This window comes from Dermacentor albipictus, chromosome 2 (genome assembly GCF_038994185.2).
Source record: "Dermacentor albipictus isolate Rhodes 1998 colony chromosome 2, USDA_Dalb.pri_finalv2, whole genome shotgun sequence".
NCBI classification, from domain to species: Eukaryota; Metazoa; Arthropoda; class Arachnida; order Ixodida; family Ixodidae; genus Dermacentor; species Dermacentor albipictus.
In genome coordinates, this window is record NC_091822.1 from 45755269 (window position 1) to 45771522 (window position 16254).

The 16254-nt window shown below is 49.7% G+C and overlaps 2 protein-coding genes across 4 annotated transcripts in view; one reads left to right on the plus strand and one right to left on the minus strand.

Moving 5' to 3' along the window:
- LOC135917388 (uncharacterized) overlaps positions 1 to 16254 on the plus strand; it is a 153729-nt gene that overhangs the window by 19808 nt on the left and 117667 nt on the right. The gene's annotated exons all lie outside the window — the stretch shown is intronic.
- LOC135917372 (uncharacterized) lies at positions 196 to 15347 on the minus strand. Of its 2 annotated transcripts, none has more exons than XM_065450953.2 (3): positions 14940 to 15347; positions 1280 to 1507; positions 196 to 960 (listed from the first exon to the last, which is right to left on the minus strand). In XM_065450953.2, exons 1-3 carry the CDS (start codon positions 15261 to 15263, stop codon positions 586 to 588), a joined length of 927 nt encoding a protein of 308 aa, XP_065307025.1. In that variant the 5' UTR covers positions 15264 to 15347; the 3' UTR covers positions 196 to 585. The 2 variants fall into 2 exon arrangements, with proteins under 2 accessions (XP_065307025.1, XP_065307026.1); XM_065450954.2 differs by having other exon boundaries at positions 418 to 957; positions 14940 to 15344.

The window sequence follows — 16254 nt, forward strand, 5'->3', positions numbered from 1 at the left end:
TCTACCCATTCCACTCCTACCCATTCAACCACGCAATACCCAGTGGCCCAGGTAGGCGGGAAAACTTTTGGATATAAACATAGCTACAGACATTGCCTCTGAAAAGGGCGCGAAGTATCTAAAGAGTGCTTAGACAATATGATGATGATCGTAAATTTGCTCTAGATGCCTCACTGACAGAGAACAAGAACGATCTTCCCGACTTGCATTCGTGGTTTAATTTTTTACCAATTATATGCCTAAAATGCGGTCCAATAGGTAATACCTTTTTTGTGGCTCGTATATGGACCAAAGATGAGTATCTCAAAATGTGAAGAAAAACAGTAACAAACGACATATCGCATAATTCATGGGGACACTACAGATGATATATGTTGTAATGTCGTGGCGTCTTAATGACGCAGACAAGCGCCTGGCAAGCGTTCCCACATATGCTTTCTTCCTACAGTGGGGCAACTATAATTTAAATGTTCCATTTCGTACAACACAATTTACCTTGGTGAATAATCTGACGAAATCCAGGTGAGAACTAAGCTATGAAATAGTAAATAAACGCATGAGAAATAGACACTTTTTGTTCAATTTCTAGAAGAGCGGCGCCGCATCGTCACCGCCTGGTGCTGCAGCGGTACGTGCGGCTTCTTCCGCTAAGCTCGCGCTCTCGTTAGCGGCCACTATGGAAGCGTTGTCCCCGCTTCCGGGAACCGCGTCGTCGCCTCTGAGCAGCAGCATCTGCGCCAGGCGCGACGCGTTGCGCGCCACGTCGTCTCCCAGCGGCTCGTTCACGAGCATCCAAGTGAGCAGCGTCAGGATGGTAGTGGCGAGGCTCAGGGTGACGCCCGACAGGAGCAAGCCACGCTTGAACTGCAACAGGCGTCGGAACGCGCTCAGGCGTCGGGGCGACCCAGAGGCGTTGACGATCGCGTCCACTGGCAAGGATGGCGGGCGGTCGCCTTGCTGCTGCGACAAAAAGAAAAAAAAGAAAGCAGACATGGGCAATGTAGATGGAACACTATACGTGTAGCGGTAGCTTAGTGGCGTAGCTCAGTAGTGGGTAAGCGTTCTGTTGTTTAGCTCGAGAGCGTGCGTCCGACTCTAGGCCGCGGCGACCGAATTCAGCTGGCGGCGAGAAGCCAGAACGCACGTGTACTTAAATTTATGCACACCTTAATCAACCCTGGGTGGTCTAACTTATTCCCGTAAGTGACTGGGAAGGAAACACAATTAAGCAATCAGTTAATCGATCGATCTATGGATCGATAAATCAATCACGGCTTGCCTCTGCTTGACGGCGAATCTCTGGCGCCGATACAGGAGGGCTGAGCTGTGGCCGAGGCAGCATGCGCTGCTCATCCGATGGCGACCCCGGCGACAGGTTCTCTGCCACCGGAGCAAGGGAAGGCGGACTCGAGGGTGAGGCGTGAGGCCTGCGACTTCGCGCTGCCACCGCGGCGGCCTGGCGCGGCCGCGCTGCCTGGTGTTTCGGAGCACTGACCGCCACCTTGGGCTGCAGACGTTGGAGCCCAATTGTAGAATTTCGTTAAGCGGACACACAAGGCCGTGCACATTTCGAAAACCACAGTGAACTTGGAGCCTGTTTTTTTATTGTCTCAATTACCGAATCGACTTATTTCGCGAAAGAACTTGTGAGCACAATCTCAGTCAGCCCGCATCAACGGAAGCGGTTGTGTGAGTGACTGGGCACTACATCGCTAACGCTATGCGGCAGCATTGTGTTGGAGCTAAGGACACGCTAAATGCAGAATAGAAAAAAAAAGTGCACAGTATTAACGAACAGATGTCAAAACCAACTGTCGAATAGCCAATACATCAAAACAACAGTACACCTAATCATTAAACCTTTATTTTGCTTTCAACTAATTACGTGTATTTGAAGTATGTGAACACCTGTCAGTGAACATTCGCATGGCGAAGCAAAAAGAGAGAGTTTTATTACAGCGTAAAGCAGCAAACGCACCGATTTTGTGTAAAGGTTGCCTTATGTACACTACGCATACCGAGTAACTAAGCCGCCTATGTTCTTGTGAGCCTCCGATTTAACCGGATTTAACGTTCAACGATAACATGCGTAAAGGAAGGCTTGCGTTGGACAACATGGCGCTAATCATCGTAATGGGCTATGTCTATATTTGAGATCTCTAATGAATGGTTCTGCGCTGTATCGCCAATTCGCTGCCCACTCATGCTTGTATTCGCTATAGATTTGTGTCATGATTCTTCGAAAACAAAGCATTTGTAGCAATTGGGTGGTGCGCCCGACATTTATTCTCGACATTTCGGAGGTTTAGACTCGGTGGCAGGAGCAGTACCACCGGTGCTTGGCTTTGGCGATTTGGGAGCGCGCGCCATGCGACACTGTCGCTGTCCCATCTGAGACGCCATGGACTGCGCATTTTGGATAGCACTCTTTAGTTGACACGAATGACTCCCCAACCTAAAATTGAGAAAAAAAATGTTATATGCTAGGTCTCATTGTCGTTGGTTGTATGCGGAATGCATTTACAGCATACGACTAGGTTGGTGTTGATTAGTTTGACATGGTTTACTTTTATTTGGCCAACGTTTGCGCGGAGTCGAAGCCGTTTGTGTTAGCGTTCAGCTGTTTTCCGCAATTCTGAGAATGCTGTACGCTGCGCACTGAGCGTGCGATAGCATTAGCGTTCGGTCACCCACTAAGGCAAACGCAGATATCTTACGCTGCAGCAAAACGGTTAAATGTGATAAAAATTCGCGAAACGAGCAGTGTTTCAGGAAACCTGAACAATTTCGAAAAATCCATTCTTCAAAAATGGTCATTTTCGGCGTATTCACGAACCGACGCACATATTTATGAGCGCACTGGACTTTCAAAGGCTACATTTTGTAATGAGTGCCTCAGCTAATGCGTCTCACAAATTTATGGATATACCAGAACGCAGGATTGCAGCCCCAAGGTTCACGGATGAGCTCCAATAATTGACCTTCATTCGATTGCCCTCGGGTGAAACTTCACTAAATTTAACTGCATCCACTGAACCGCAACCTGTGTGTTCTCCTACCCAGAACATATGAACGTTTAGGAATCTAGCTCGTTTGGTACTGCTGCGGTTGGTTTACGTTAGTGATGTGCCGATGGCAGTAGCAGATTGCTCGAGACTTCAGCGGGCACAACGGTGCTTGCCGTTGGGAATACGGCCAGCCAGTGGCGTAGCAACAGGGGGGGCCGGGGGGCCGTGGGCCCCGGGTGCACGGGGCCAGTAGGGGGGGGGGGGTGTCATAGACGTCTGAAGACACCCGAAAATTGTCGATATCCTCGCCTTCCTCGACTACACCCGGGGGGAGGGGGATGACAGGAGAGCTACCGGCCCCGGGTGCCAGACGACCTAGCTACGCCACTGCGGCCAGCCCAAGAAATATTGTCTGTGCTTAGTTGAAAAGTGAGCTTCAGTTTTAACGCACTCGCCGCGATCATGGACCAGTATTCTCGTCGAATGTGTGGTATGGTGGCGCCATCTCTTGCAAAGGTTTTGACGCTTCGCTGGCACTTGCTTCCGTGGCGCACTTTGTGTTATTTGAATCGGTCATATATTATTTTTCAATGTGCCAGACTACATTTTACGGCTATTAATAAGGTTATTTCATCATCATCATCAGCCCAGTTACGCCCACTGCAGGGCAAAGGCCTCTCCCATACTTCTCCAACTACCCCGGTCATGTACTAATTGTAGCCATGTTGTCCCTGCAAACGTTTTAATGTCATCCGCCCACCTAACTTTCTGCCGCCCCCTGCTACGCTTCCCTTCCTTTGGAATCCAGTCCGTAACCCTTAATGACCATCGGTTATCTCCCCTCCCCATTACATGTCCGGCCCATGCCCACTTCTTTTTCTTTATTTCAACTAAGATGTCATTTACCCGCGTTTGTTGCCTCACCCAATCTGCTCTTTTCTTATCCCTTAACGTTACACCGATCATTCTTCTTTCCATAGCTCGTTGCGTCGTCCTCAATTTCAGCAGAACCCTTTTCGTAAGCCTCCAGGTTTCTGCCCCATATGTGAGTACTGGTAACACACAGCTGTTATACACTTTCTTTTTGAGGGATAGTGGCAACCTGCTGTTCATGATTTGAGAATGCCTGCCAAACGCACCCCACCCCATTCTTATTTTTCTGGTTATTTCAGTGTCATGATCCGGATCCGTGGTCACTACCTGCCCTAAGTAGATGTATTCCCTTACCACTTCCAGTGCCTCGCTACCTATCGTAAACTGATGTTCTCATCCGAGACTGTTAAACATTACTTTAGTTTTCTGCAGATTAATTTTCAGACCCACCCTTCTGTTTTGCCTCTCCAGGTCAGTGAGCATGCATTGCAATTGGTCTCCTGAGTTACTAAGCAAGGCAATATCATCAGCGAATCGCAAGTTGCTAAGGTATTCTCCATAAACTTTGATCCCCCATTCTTCCCACTCCAGGTCTCTGAATACCTGCTGTAAACATGCGGTGAATAGCATTGGACAGATCGTATCTCCCTGTCTGACGCCTTTCTTTATTGGGATTTTGTTGCTTTCTTTGTGGAGTACTACGGTGGCTGTCGAGCCGCTATAGATATCTTCCAGTATTTTTACATATGGCTCATCTACACCCTGATTCCGTAATGCCTCCATGACTGCTGAGGTTTCAACTGAATCAAACGCTTTCTCGTAATCAATGAAAGCTATATATGAGGGTTGGTTATATTCTGCACATTTTTCTATCAACTGATTGATAGTCTGAATATGGTCTATTGTTGAGTAGCCTTTACGGAATCCTGCCTGGTCCTTTGGTTGACAGAAGTCTAAGGTGTTCCTGATTCTATTTGCGATTACCTTAGTGAATACTTTGTAGGCGACGGACAGTAAGCTGATCGGTCTATAATTTTTCAAGTCTTTGGCGTCCCCTTTCTTATGGATTAGGATTATGTTAGCGTTCTTCCAAGATTCCGGTACGCTCGAGGTTATGAGGCATTGCGTATACAGGGTGGCCAGTTTCTCAAGAACAATCTGACCACCATCCTTCAACAAATCTGCTGTTACCTGATCCTCCCCAGCTGCCTTCCCCCTTTGCATAGCTCCTAAGGCTTTCTTTACTTCTTCTGGCGTTACCTGCGGGACTTCGAATTCCTCTAGGCTATTTTCGCTTCCACGATCGTCGTGGGTGCCACTGGTACTATATAAATCTCTGTAGAACTCCTCAGCCATTTGGGCTATCTCACCCATATTAGTAACGATATTGCCGGCTTTGTCTCTCAACGCACACATCTGATTCTTGCCTATTCCTAGTTTCTTCTTCACTGTTTTTAGGCTTCCTCCGTTCCTGAGAGCCTGTTCAATTCTGTCCATATGATAGTTCCTGATGTCTGCTGTCTTACGCTTGTTGATTAATTTGTTGATTATTTGGGGTGTAGTTGGCCTTTAATGGCGCAAAGGAGGCTAACGCCATGCTCCGCCAGTCAAAATTCAATAGGAAACGCCATGGTAAGGCATCTAAACCTGCGTTACATGATAGTTAGCGTAAATAACCGGCTGCTTCTAGAAACTCGAACAAGTTAGTAAATGGCACTAGTGGATCAACTGCCAGTAATATGGCAGGGTGTAAAGGTATACGTAAATTATATATGTTGTGAAAGCTTCCGTGTCTGTGTTTCGTTGTTTGGATATGGTATAAGGACGTGTAAAGAGGCTCACAACATTTTTTGTAAGTTGTTGTGCTTTTATTTCGGAAGAGAAATGGTATGTCAGATGTGTTGGTCCAACCTGAAATGGACGCAAGATCACCCCACAGAACCATCGCTGGTAACTGCACCACTTTCACTCGCCAATTACGGCTTTAGTAAGATGTAGTAGGTTGTATGAATGTTTCCGAGGATTTCTTTATACCCGGGCCTATGTTAAGTACGTTAGGGAGATTGGCAAGTTCTAAAGCATCAGCAGCAGTTTATCCAGAATAATAATTGAAATAATGAGTAATGAATCACCAGTAAGTCCTGTTTTTCATGTTTTTCATGACGAAGCGTCGTCGGAGGTTGTAGTGTCGGCTGTCGGTACGCTGCTGGTTTTTGATCCGTAGGCGGGCGAGTTATCGGGCTTCTTCGGCGCGCTGGAGATAGGTGGCGACGTCAAGATTTTCTTCGTCAGTGACGTGCGGCAACATGGCGTCGAGCGTCGTCATCGGGTTCCTGCCGTAAACCAACTTGAACGGCGTGATCTGTGTTGTTTCTTGCACCGCCGTGTTGTAAGCGAATGTTACGTACGGCAGGACGGCATCCCACATCTTGTGTTCGACGTCGACGTACATCGCTAGCATGTCGGCGAGGGTCTTATTCAGCCGTTCCGTAAGACCATTCGTCTGCGGGTGGTAGGCCGTTGTCCTCCTGTGCCTTGTCTGACTGTAGTTCAGAATGGCTTGAATGAGCTCCGCTGTAAATGCCGTTCCTCACAGCCTGTAAAGGCCGTGATGAGGACTTCTGGGGCGCCATGTCGCAGAAGGATGTTTTCGACAAAGAATTTCGCCACTTCGGCTGCGCTACCTTTCTGCAGTGCTTTAGTTTCAGCGAAGCGGGTGAGGTAGTCCGTCACCACGATGATCCACTTATTTCCGGTTGTTGACGTCGGAAAGGGTCCCAGCAAGTCCATCCCGATCTGCTGGAATGGTCGGCAAGGAGGCTCGATTGGCTGTAGTAATCCGGCTGGCCTTGTCGGCGGTATCTTGCGTCGCTGACCGTCTGGGCATGTTCTGACATAACGGGCGACGTCGGTGGTCAGGTGCGGTCAATAATACTTTTCTTGTATCCTCGATAGTGTCCGGGAAAATCCTAGGTGTCCAGCGGTCGGATCGTCATGTAGGGTGTGCAATACTTCTGGACGAAGTCCTGACGGGACAACAAGAAGGTAGTTGGCGCGGACTGGTGAAAAGTTCTTTTTCACGAGTAGATTGTTTTGCAGCGTGAAGGAAGATAATCCGCGCTTAAATGCCCTGGGGACAACGTCGGTGTGCCCTTCCAAATATTCGACGAGGCCTTTTAGCTCCGCGTCTGCCCGTTGCTGTGCAGCGAAGTCTTCCGCGCTTATCATTCCAAGGAAGGCGTCGTCGTTCTCGTCGTCTTGCGGCGGCGGCTCAATGGGGGCGCGTGATAGGCAATCGGCATCGGAGTGTTTTCGTCCGGACTTGTAGGTGACAGTGATGTCGTATTCTTGTAGTCTGAGGCTCCACCGCGCGAGTCGTCCTGAAGGATCCTTTATATTCGCTAGCCAACACAACGCCTCATGGTCACTGACGACTTTGAATGGCCTGTCATAAAGATAAGGGCGAAATATAGCTGTAGCCCAAACGTTGGCGAGGCATTCCTTTTCGGTCGTAGAATAGTTGCCTTCCGCTTTTGACAGCGACCGGCTAGCGTAAGCTATCCACTGTTCGACTCTGTTTCTCCTCTGGACTAGAACGGCACTGAGGCCTAGGCTACTGGCGTCAGTATGGATTTTTGTATCGGCGTACTCGTCGAAGTGCGCAAGTACCGGCGGCGACTGCATGCGTCGTTTGAGTTTTTCAAATGCGTGGGCCTGCGGCGTTTCCCACTTGAACTCAACATCACATTTAGTTAGACGTGTCAACGGCTCGGCGGTGCGTGAAAAGTCCTTGACAAAGCGCCTGTAGTAGGCACACATGCCAAGGAATCTACGCACTGCCTTCTTGTTGATGGGTTGCGGGAATTGTGCGATGGCAGCTGTCTTTTGCGGGTCTGGACGGACACCAGTGGTGCGATCTTGTACGCGTCCAAACTCGAACGGAGGCGGTCCGTTCTTTCCGTCGCGAAATTGGTGGTCCATTCCGTTGCATTTGTCCGATAGCAGACAACACGGAATGATTGACAGCAGACATCACTTCACAATTGACGTCATGGCGTACTTCACCGTTCAAACTGACCAACCGTGTGTGGCTCGGTGGAACGGACCGCCTCCGTTCTATTTTGGAACGCGTACAAGATCGCACCACAGATTTGCTGATTACGCGGCCTAGGAACAGAAGCTCATCGCAAGCAAAGCGGCATTTTTCCGGCTTCAGAGTAAGCCCTGACGACTTGATGGCTTCTAGTACTGTCGCAAGCCGCTTGAGGTGATCGTCGAAATTTCCGGCGAAGACGACGACGTCATCGAAGTAAACGAGACAGGTCTGTCAATTCAATCCTGCTAATACCGTGTCCATGACGTGCTGGAACGTTGCAGGCGCCGAGCACAGTCCGAATGGCATAACCTTGAACTCGTAGAGGCCGTCTGGTGTGATGAAGGCGGTCTTTTCGCGATCCCATTCGTCGACTTCTATTTGCCAGTAGCCAGACTTGAGGTCCTTCGATGAGAAGTATTTAGCATCGCTGAGCCGATCGAATGCGTCGTCTATCCGTGGTAGGGGGTATACGTCTTTCTTCGTGATTTTGTTCAATCGACGATAATCGACGCAGAAACGTAGGATTCCGTCCTTTTTCTTAACTAAAACTACTGGAGAGGCCCACGGGCTTTTCGACGGTTGGATGATGTCGTCGCACAGCATTTCGTCGACTTGGTGTCGTATAGCTTCGCGTTCTCGCGTCGAAACTCTGTAAGGGCTCTGGCGTAATGGTGGAGCGCACTCTTCGGTTATTATGCGATGCTTTGCGACTGGTGTATGTCGATTCCTTGATGACGTCGAAAAGCAGTCTTTGTATGGTCGAAGCAGACTTCTGAGCTCTTGCTGCTTAATCACGGGGAGACTTGGATTTATGTTGAAGTCTGGCTGGGGAACTACGGTCGTCGGGGTAGATGCGACAGAATCCGAGAGGACAAACGCATCGCTGGTTTCCTGAATTTCCTCGATGTATGCGATCGTCGTGCCCTTGTTGATGTGCTTGAACTCCTGGCTGAAGTTTGTCAGCAACACCTTCGTGTTTCCTCCGTGCAGTCGAGCGATCCCTCTTGCGACGCAAATTTCACGGTCGAGCAGTAGACGTTGGCCGCCTTCGATGACCCCTTCTACGTCAGCGGGTGTTTCGGTGCCAACCGAAATGACAATGCTGGAGCGAGGCGGGATGCTCACTTGATCTTCGAGCACCCTCAAGACGTGGTGGCTACGAGGGCTCTCCGGTGGTATCGCTTGATCTTCCGACAGCGTTATTGACTGCGACTTCAGGTCGATGATTGCGCCGTGTTGGTTCAGGAAGTCCATGCCGAGAATGACGTCTCGTGAACACTGTTGGAGGATAACGAAGGTGGCAGGGTAAGTCCGGTCATGAACGGTAATTCTTGCCGTGCAGACTCCAGTTGGCGTAATGAGGTGTCCTCCAGCGGTTCGAATTTGAGGGCCTTCCCATGCAGTTTTAACTTTCTTCAAATGGGCGGCGATGTGTCCACTCATTACGGAGTAATCAGCCCCTGTGTCCACTAAGGCGGTAACTGCGTCGCCGTCGAGAAGCACGTCGAGGTCGGTGGTCCTTTGTCTGGCGTTGCAGTTATGTGTTGGCGTCGGATCACGGCTGCGTCGTGTTGAACTCAAGCTGGAACGTCGCCTCGTCAAGTCGTCTTTCGTCGGTGTAGTCTTGGCTTCCTGACTTCGTCGGTACGGCGGCATGTCGTCATTAGGTCGTCGAGATGGTCTCTTCGTCGTCTTCGTCGGCGGCGGAGGATCTTCGTCAGTTCGACGAACAGCAACCGCACCTCCATCGGTTGCTGCTTTTAGTTTTCCGGATATGGGCTCGCAGAGCGGCCCCGGGCTGGGCCGGTGTATGGTCGGCGCTGCGGTGACAGGTAGCGGCCTGGTGACGGCGAACGGGATGGTCGTCGAGGGTTTCACTGAGTGGCGGCGAGGTAGTCGGCGATATCGCGAGGTCGTTCGCTAATTTGCGGTCGCGGCGCATTAACGGCGAACCCTCGGAGTCCCATATCCCGGTATGGGCATCGGCGGTAGACGTGCCCGGCTTCTCCGCAGTGATAGCAAAGCGGACGGTGGTCGGGGGCGCGCCAAACGTCTGTCTTCCTTAGAACGCCGCGTGAGGGAACGGCTTGGCGTGCTGGCGGCGGGGGTGCTGGTGGACGACGGAACTGTGTCGTCACTGGGCCCTGGCGTGGACGCGGAGGGGGTACGTGACCGCTGGCTAGAGCGGCGTATGTCATCGCTTGCGGCTGAGGTTGCGGCATTTCAGGGGCTACTCCGAGTTGTTGTTGGACCTCCTCACGTACGGCGTTGGCAATCGACGCCACTTGAGGATGTGATGACCGGAACAGCTTTTGCAGCTCCTCCCGCACGACCGCTCGGATAGTTCGCGCAGGTCGTCGGTGGCCAGTGACTGAACTCCGGCATAGTTTGTCGAGTTAGAGCGGCGGTTGAATTGCCGGTTCCGCATTTCCAGTGTCTTCTCGATGCAAGTGGCTTCGCGAAGAAATTCCTCGACGGTCTGCGGTGGGCTCCGTACCATTCCGGCAAAAAGTTCCTCCTTTACACCACGCATCAGTAGGCGGACTTTCTTTTCCTCGGACATTTCCGGGTTGGCGTGGCGGAATAGGCGGCTCATTTCTTCGGTAAAAATCGCTGTGGTCTCATTTGGTAGTTGCACCCGGGTTTCTAATAGCGCTTGGGCTCGTTCTCGGCGTACGGCGCTTGCGAATGTCTCCAGGAAGCCGCTACGGAAAAGTTCTCAGGTCATTAAGGTGGCTTCTCGGTTCTCGAACCACGTCCTTGCCGCGTCTTCTAATGCGAAGAAGACATGTCGCAGTTTGTCATCGCTGTTCCAGTTGTCAAACGCAGCGACTCTCTCATACATCTCGAGCCAGGTTTCCGGGTCCTCGAATGTTGAACCGCGGAACGTCGGGGGCTCCCTGGGCTGCTGCAGCACGACGGGGGATGCTGGGGCTGCCATTGGGGTGGACTTGGTGGCAATCTTCCTGCTCGTCTCAGGTAGAAGTCCGTGCTCTGGGGGCAGTCCTTGCAGTCGGCGGCTAGCCCGCTGGTCTTGGGCGACGTTGGTTTTGTCACCCGCCGTGGTTGCTCAGTGGCTATGGTGTTGGGCTGCTGAGCACGAGGTCGCGGGATCGAATCCCGGCCACGGCGGCCGCATTTCGATGGGGGCGAAATGCGAAAACACCCGTGTGCTTAGATTTAGGTGCACGTTAAAGAACCCCAGGTGGTCAAAATTTCCGGAGTCCTCCACTACGGCGTGCCTCATAATCAGAAAGTGGTTTTGGCACGTAAAACCCCAAATATTATTATTGGTTTTGTCCTCGGGCTTCGGGCTTGGATCGCGGCTTTGCGGTGGCGTTCGGTACATGAACGCACAAGCACATCCACCAGATGTCACGTGGTCGTGACGTCAAAGAACACAGTAGCAGTACTGTGAAAAAGCAAAACTAGCTTTTATTGGGCGAACCTGTGCCCACAAAACAGGCTACACTTAAAGCACAACGAGAGCGGCGAACACAGTCGGCGATCGTCGTAAGTCTGATCAGCGGGTCAAGCGCGTCGGCTTTTATAGATCAGTCGTGGAAAGTTTCAGATTAACCAATGGGACCCGCGCGCCTTCCACAAAGTTCTGCACTATTCGCGTCGCGCATACATGCAATCAGATTACACAAGTTGCGGTGAAAGACAGTGGAGGGAACCATCGATAACATTCCAGAAACTTCTTTTACATGCAGGCGCGTCCTGCGCCACACGATAACATTTGTTAGGCGGCCAAACGTGGTCGCCCGATAAAGATAAGTACACGTGTCAATATTAGGTCGTTACCACTTCAGCGGCCCTTAAACGTATCTATCCAGTGAGCTTCACTGCGCGTTTCTGCACGCATGGTGTCAGACACATGGCGAAACATGGACAGCGTGGAGGACGAGGATTCTGAAAGATGGACTTGCCTGGCGCTGACTTCCAATAATAGGACACTATTGCTTGTTTCCTGTTCTTTTTGTACACGCCTTGGTGTATGTGGTCTTCGCATTACGAATGTACATTGTCGGTAGTTAGCGTCGTGTGTGTCTTTCTGTGTTCCCGTATTCCTGTGCCATGCATTACCAACTCGCCCGTGCAAAACGCAACCTCTCTAAATCCTTTCATTTATTTTAAATATTTGTCTCTCGACGTTAACCGTCGAGGTCGACGATAAGACCTCGACGTCCCATCGTGGGAGGCCTAGGCCCAGCCGACTAAACTGCTGGTGCTCATTAGAGTTCATTCTCTCTCTCTGTCGACGTTAACCTACTCCTTTTTCACCTTGCTCATGTGCACTGGAAGTTCAGAATGGTTTGCGTCTTTCTTAGGACGCATGTTATTCAGTGGTGAATGCATGGTTGCGCTAGCATAACTAGGATTGGCTTTCGGAGAATCATGGTTCAGCGCAATGTTAGACCTAGCTAGAAGCAACAATACCATGGCACATACGCTATCAAAACTGTGTTGGAGGCAACATGCTTTTCAACCGTGACTAAACTATTTTATGCTTTATGTTTTATCCACTTATAACAAGTTCACATAAAAGGACAACGTAGCAAAATAACGGTTGCCTATTCTTGTGTAATGTCACGAAAGGGAACTTTACGCCAGAGGTAAAGTAGCCAACCGCGACGCGAGCGAATAAATCCGAAAAAAAAAATCGCTGAGAAACTTTGCGCTGGCGCATAGGTTAGAACATACTTGCCTTATCTCGCTAGGTGTAAAATATCGCACGCTCTTTTTGTATTCGCAGTATTTCTAAAGCTGGCAGCTGATACAGCCGTGCGAAGGGCGAGCAATGTGAACGACGTGGCAGTACGCCGGCAGGAGATGATGCGTCGCTGTAAACGCGGCATGTCTTAGTAGCAGCGAGCTTGAAGTCCTTGCCACCAGGCTGCGTTGCTAGTGTTGATTATGTCTATGTCTGTATATGGTAAGCTGTACAATGTGGACTAATGAGCGTCTTACCTAAATAATATCTCAATTCCATGCATTATTGCAGGAGATAGAAGAATTTACCTGCCTGGTAACGATGCTATCTGCAGGCTAAGGTTATTGTCAACAAAGGTACTATATATCTATCTCTGCCTCCACTAGCGTTCTCAATCCATAGGCAATGTGTGCCTTCTCCGATACAAGAGCCAATGGACGTAAAGTGGTGTCGAACCCACCTCCCTCTTTTTTCTCTTTCTGTTTCTGTTTTTTCTCTTTATCTCCCTCTTTTTCCTCTCTCTCTTTCTCTCTCTCTCTTTTTCGTGGCGTTGCGCCTTTCGCATTCGAATATTAGTCATGGTGGGAACATGCACTGTAAGAAGGCATTTGGAGATGTTACTCTGACTCTGTGGCTGGTAGCGAGTTTCCTTGATAGGCAGGGCGCGCGGCGTTTGCGATAAAAACAGGTGTTTTTAGGGCTGACACGACCATCAGCGCGTCATGTATACACAGTGCTTGTTTGTTTAAGATGGCCAAAACCTGGGGAGAGGCCATTCGTGGGAGACGCATGACCTTACTCCGGCGGGCAGGGGCATGCTCGTTCCTAGCTTTCGGAACTCATTCAGCATGTTAGAAAAAGATTTTACGGCAACATATTGCTGGAAAAATTACAATAAAATAGCCGCGCAACGTTATTCAAGCGAAACAGAGGGCAACAGTGAAGCAATCACTACTGCTCGCTGTAAGCAACGGCGTCCATTTCTTATCTTTTAGACAGCAGCACAGTAAAAACACTAATCACGGAAACGCTTGAGATGGCGACAGCTACAAGTCTTGAAACAGTTTTCCTTCACAAGTGTAGGTCCTTGTGGCTGAAAAAAGATGCGTATGCGCTCCCCTTTCTGGCTGGTGAGGGAGTATCGAATGAGCATCCCTGCCATGCGTTCGAGTCTACTATGTGTTCCTCACATGCTGCATACTCCTGTGGGGATGTCTATGCCACAACGGAACGATGTGGTGACGACACACCAGCTGCCTACTGAAATCAACAGAGGTAGCAAAATGGACAGAATGCAAGGAACATGAGCCGGCACAGTAGGGCGGGACGCGAATCATGATAGCACCTAAATCGATAAGCTGAATAGCCCTGCACTTGGCGCTAAGAAATAAGTACCTCATCATATTTGGTCTTGCCCATCCGGACGGTTCGGAATTGTTTGGAAGTCACTTTGCAGACGCACAATGCAAGTGAAATTCATTTAATACGCACCTTCGATAATAAGCTTGACAATGTATGTACCTAGAGGAAGGTGAGAGGGTTTGCCCTCTGTTAGTCCGATTTTGGAGGAAAGAGAGAAATAAAAAAAAATATCAATTTCCTCTTTTTATTACATATGTTCTGCATTGTTTGTCAATAATGCCCACCTAGTATACGGCGTGCCTAGAGGCCTTTACCCGCCGTGGTTGCTCAGTGGCTATGGTGTTGGGCTGCTGAGCACGAGGTCGCGGGAGCGAATCCCGGCCACGGCGACCGCATTTCGATGGGGGCGAAATGCGAAAACACCCGTGTGCTTATGGTCAAAATTTCCAGAGTCCTCCACTACGGCGTGCCTCATAACCAGAAAGTGGTTTTGGCACGTAAAACCCCAAATATTATTATTAGAGGCCTTTGATGATTTCGTTTTACAAGACGCGCGTAAGAACACACGGACGTTGTCTCCACGAAGCAACATTGTGCCATCTTGCAAATCGACGGAAGCGATGGGTATATAGGATGTGTCAGCTAGCACTAGCCAAACTTGTAAGAAAAAAACAAAAGATGTAAAGCTACCGCGCAACTTACAATCTTCGCAACTGCGGTGTTTGTTATTCCAACCTCAGACGATCGAACACCGTAGGTCTTAGACTTGTATTTTGTACTGGATTTCGTAAATCTATGTTTATTTTTCGTTCAACACCTTCGCGAACGTTAGCTGGGACACATTGTATATTGGAGGCACAGTTCAAACAGTTTTTGCGCTCACCAGCTGTCGACGCGCACGGAGGTCCGGGCCCCGACCTTGCATCAATCGACCCTGCTGCCCTGCGAGCCGCGGACACCTCGCATCCTTTGGGACAAGGGACGACCTGCTTCCCAGGGCGAAAGGCATCGGAGAAGACTGCCGGGAGGACTGCCGACCTCGCCGGGGCATTGCGCCGCCAGCCGCTGTCACTGTGATGCGTTCTTCTTGGCACTGGCTCGAGAGAACCTCGCTGGGTGATTCTGGTTCCGCAAAAGCGCTTCCGAGCAAGTGATTCGTTCCGCTCTCGCCGGCATATTCGCCAGCTGCGGTTACCAAGTTCCCCATGGCCAGGCAGCTGGATGTCCCTTTTGTTTCTTTCCGTCTTCGAAATGGCTCCCCCTCGCTGAGCAGAACTGGTGCTGATGATGATCATGTGCTGCGGTACCTAACTCCCAATTGCTGTTTCCCAAGCATTGGCGCTTACCCACTACGGTAGATCTGGCACAAAGCAGGTGGACTTGCAATAAATTGCCATTTACTAATGCGACGTTGAATATTAAAGAACTATGCTCCAACCGTTAATAGTGAAGCACGGGAAGTTGTTATACATTAGAAGCTACTAATAATAAAACAATTATTAGGTAAATAATATATTGTGATTGGCTTCGCGTAGGCTTAAAGTATGTTCTGATGTTGTTTTCGATTTAATGGGGCGTATCACCTTCTTAAGCGATTGGCTTAGAAGTAGGCGCAGTTACCTAAAAGCTAGTTCTGTCTGGAGGGTGAAACAAACGTTTCTGTGAAATTCAACCGAAAGAAAAATCACCTAGCGTCTACGTCTAATAATTTAGCTAGGAAATCACCTTGAAACAAAAAGATGTATCGGTGCTATGAATACAAAGTTTTACGTGACAACGAGATTTGGTGGGTGACGTGGGTTGCGGCACCCAAAATAGGGTAAATATTTCTGCGCGATTCGAGAAGGATATGACGATGCTCAGAAGCTTAGCCATAGAGGTGATAAATTGCATGGCGCAATTCCGCACATTCTAAAGCAACTAAGAATTAATAAAAGAAAAGGGCCGGTAACCGGCGCTCCAGCCAGGCTCGGTGTCTGCTTTTCTTCTTTCTTTAAATAATCCCTAAAGGCGCTTTCCAGGTATATACATCTTAGGTTTTCTTTTTACTGGTTCATTACATTGCGAGGTTGTGGAAACTAGCAGCTTTTGTGCCTTCGGGTAGCATTTGTGGGTTGATTCACCCGTCGCCTTCACCCAAGAAGTTCACATAGACGTAACCCCTTGTGCAGAAAGGTTGTTTCCATCCGCCGCCAAGG

Coding starts and splice junctions, on each gene's coding strand:
- LOC135917372 (XM_065450953.2), bottom strand. CDS start 15,263: ATGGGGAACTTGGTAACCGCAGCTGGCGAATATGCCGGCGAGAGCGGA. Junction 1,508..14,939: donor TCCGTGCGCGTCGACAGCTG/GTGAGCGCAAAA, acceptor CAACGTCTGCAG/CCCAAGGTGGCGGTCAGTGC. Junction 961..1,279: donor AGATTCGCCGTCAAGCAGAG/GCAAGCCGTGAT, acceptor TTTTTGTCGCAG/CAGCAAGGCGACCGCCCGCC.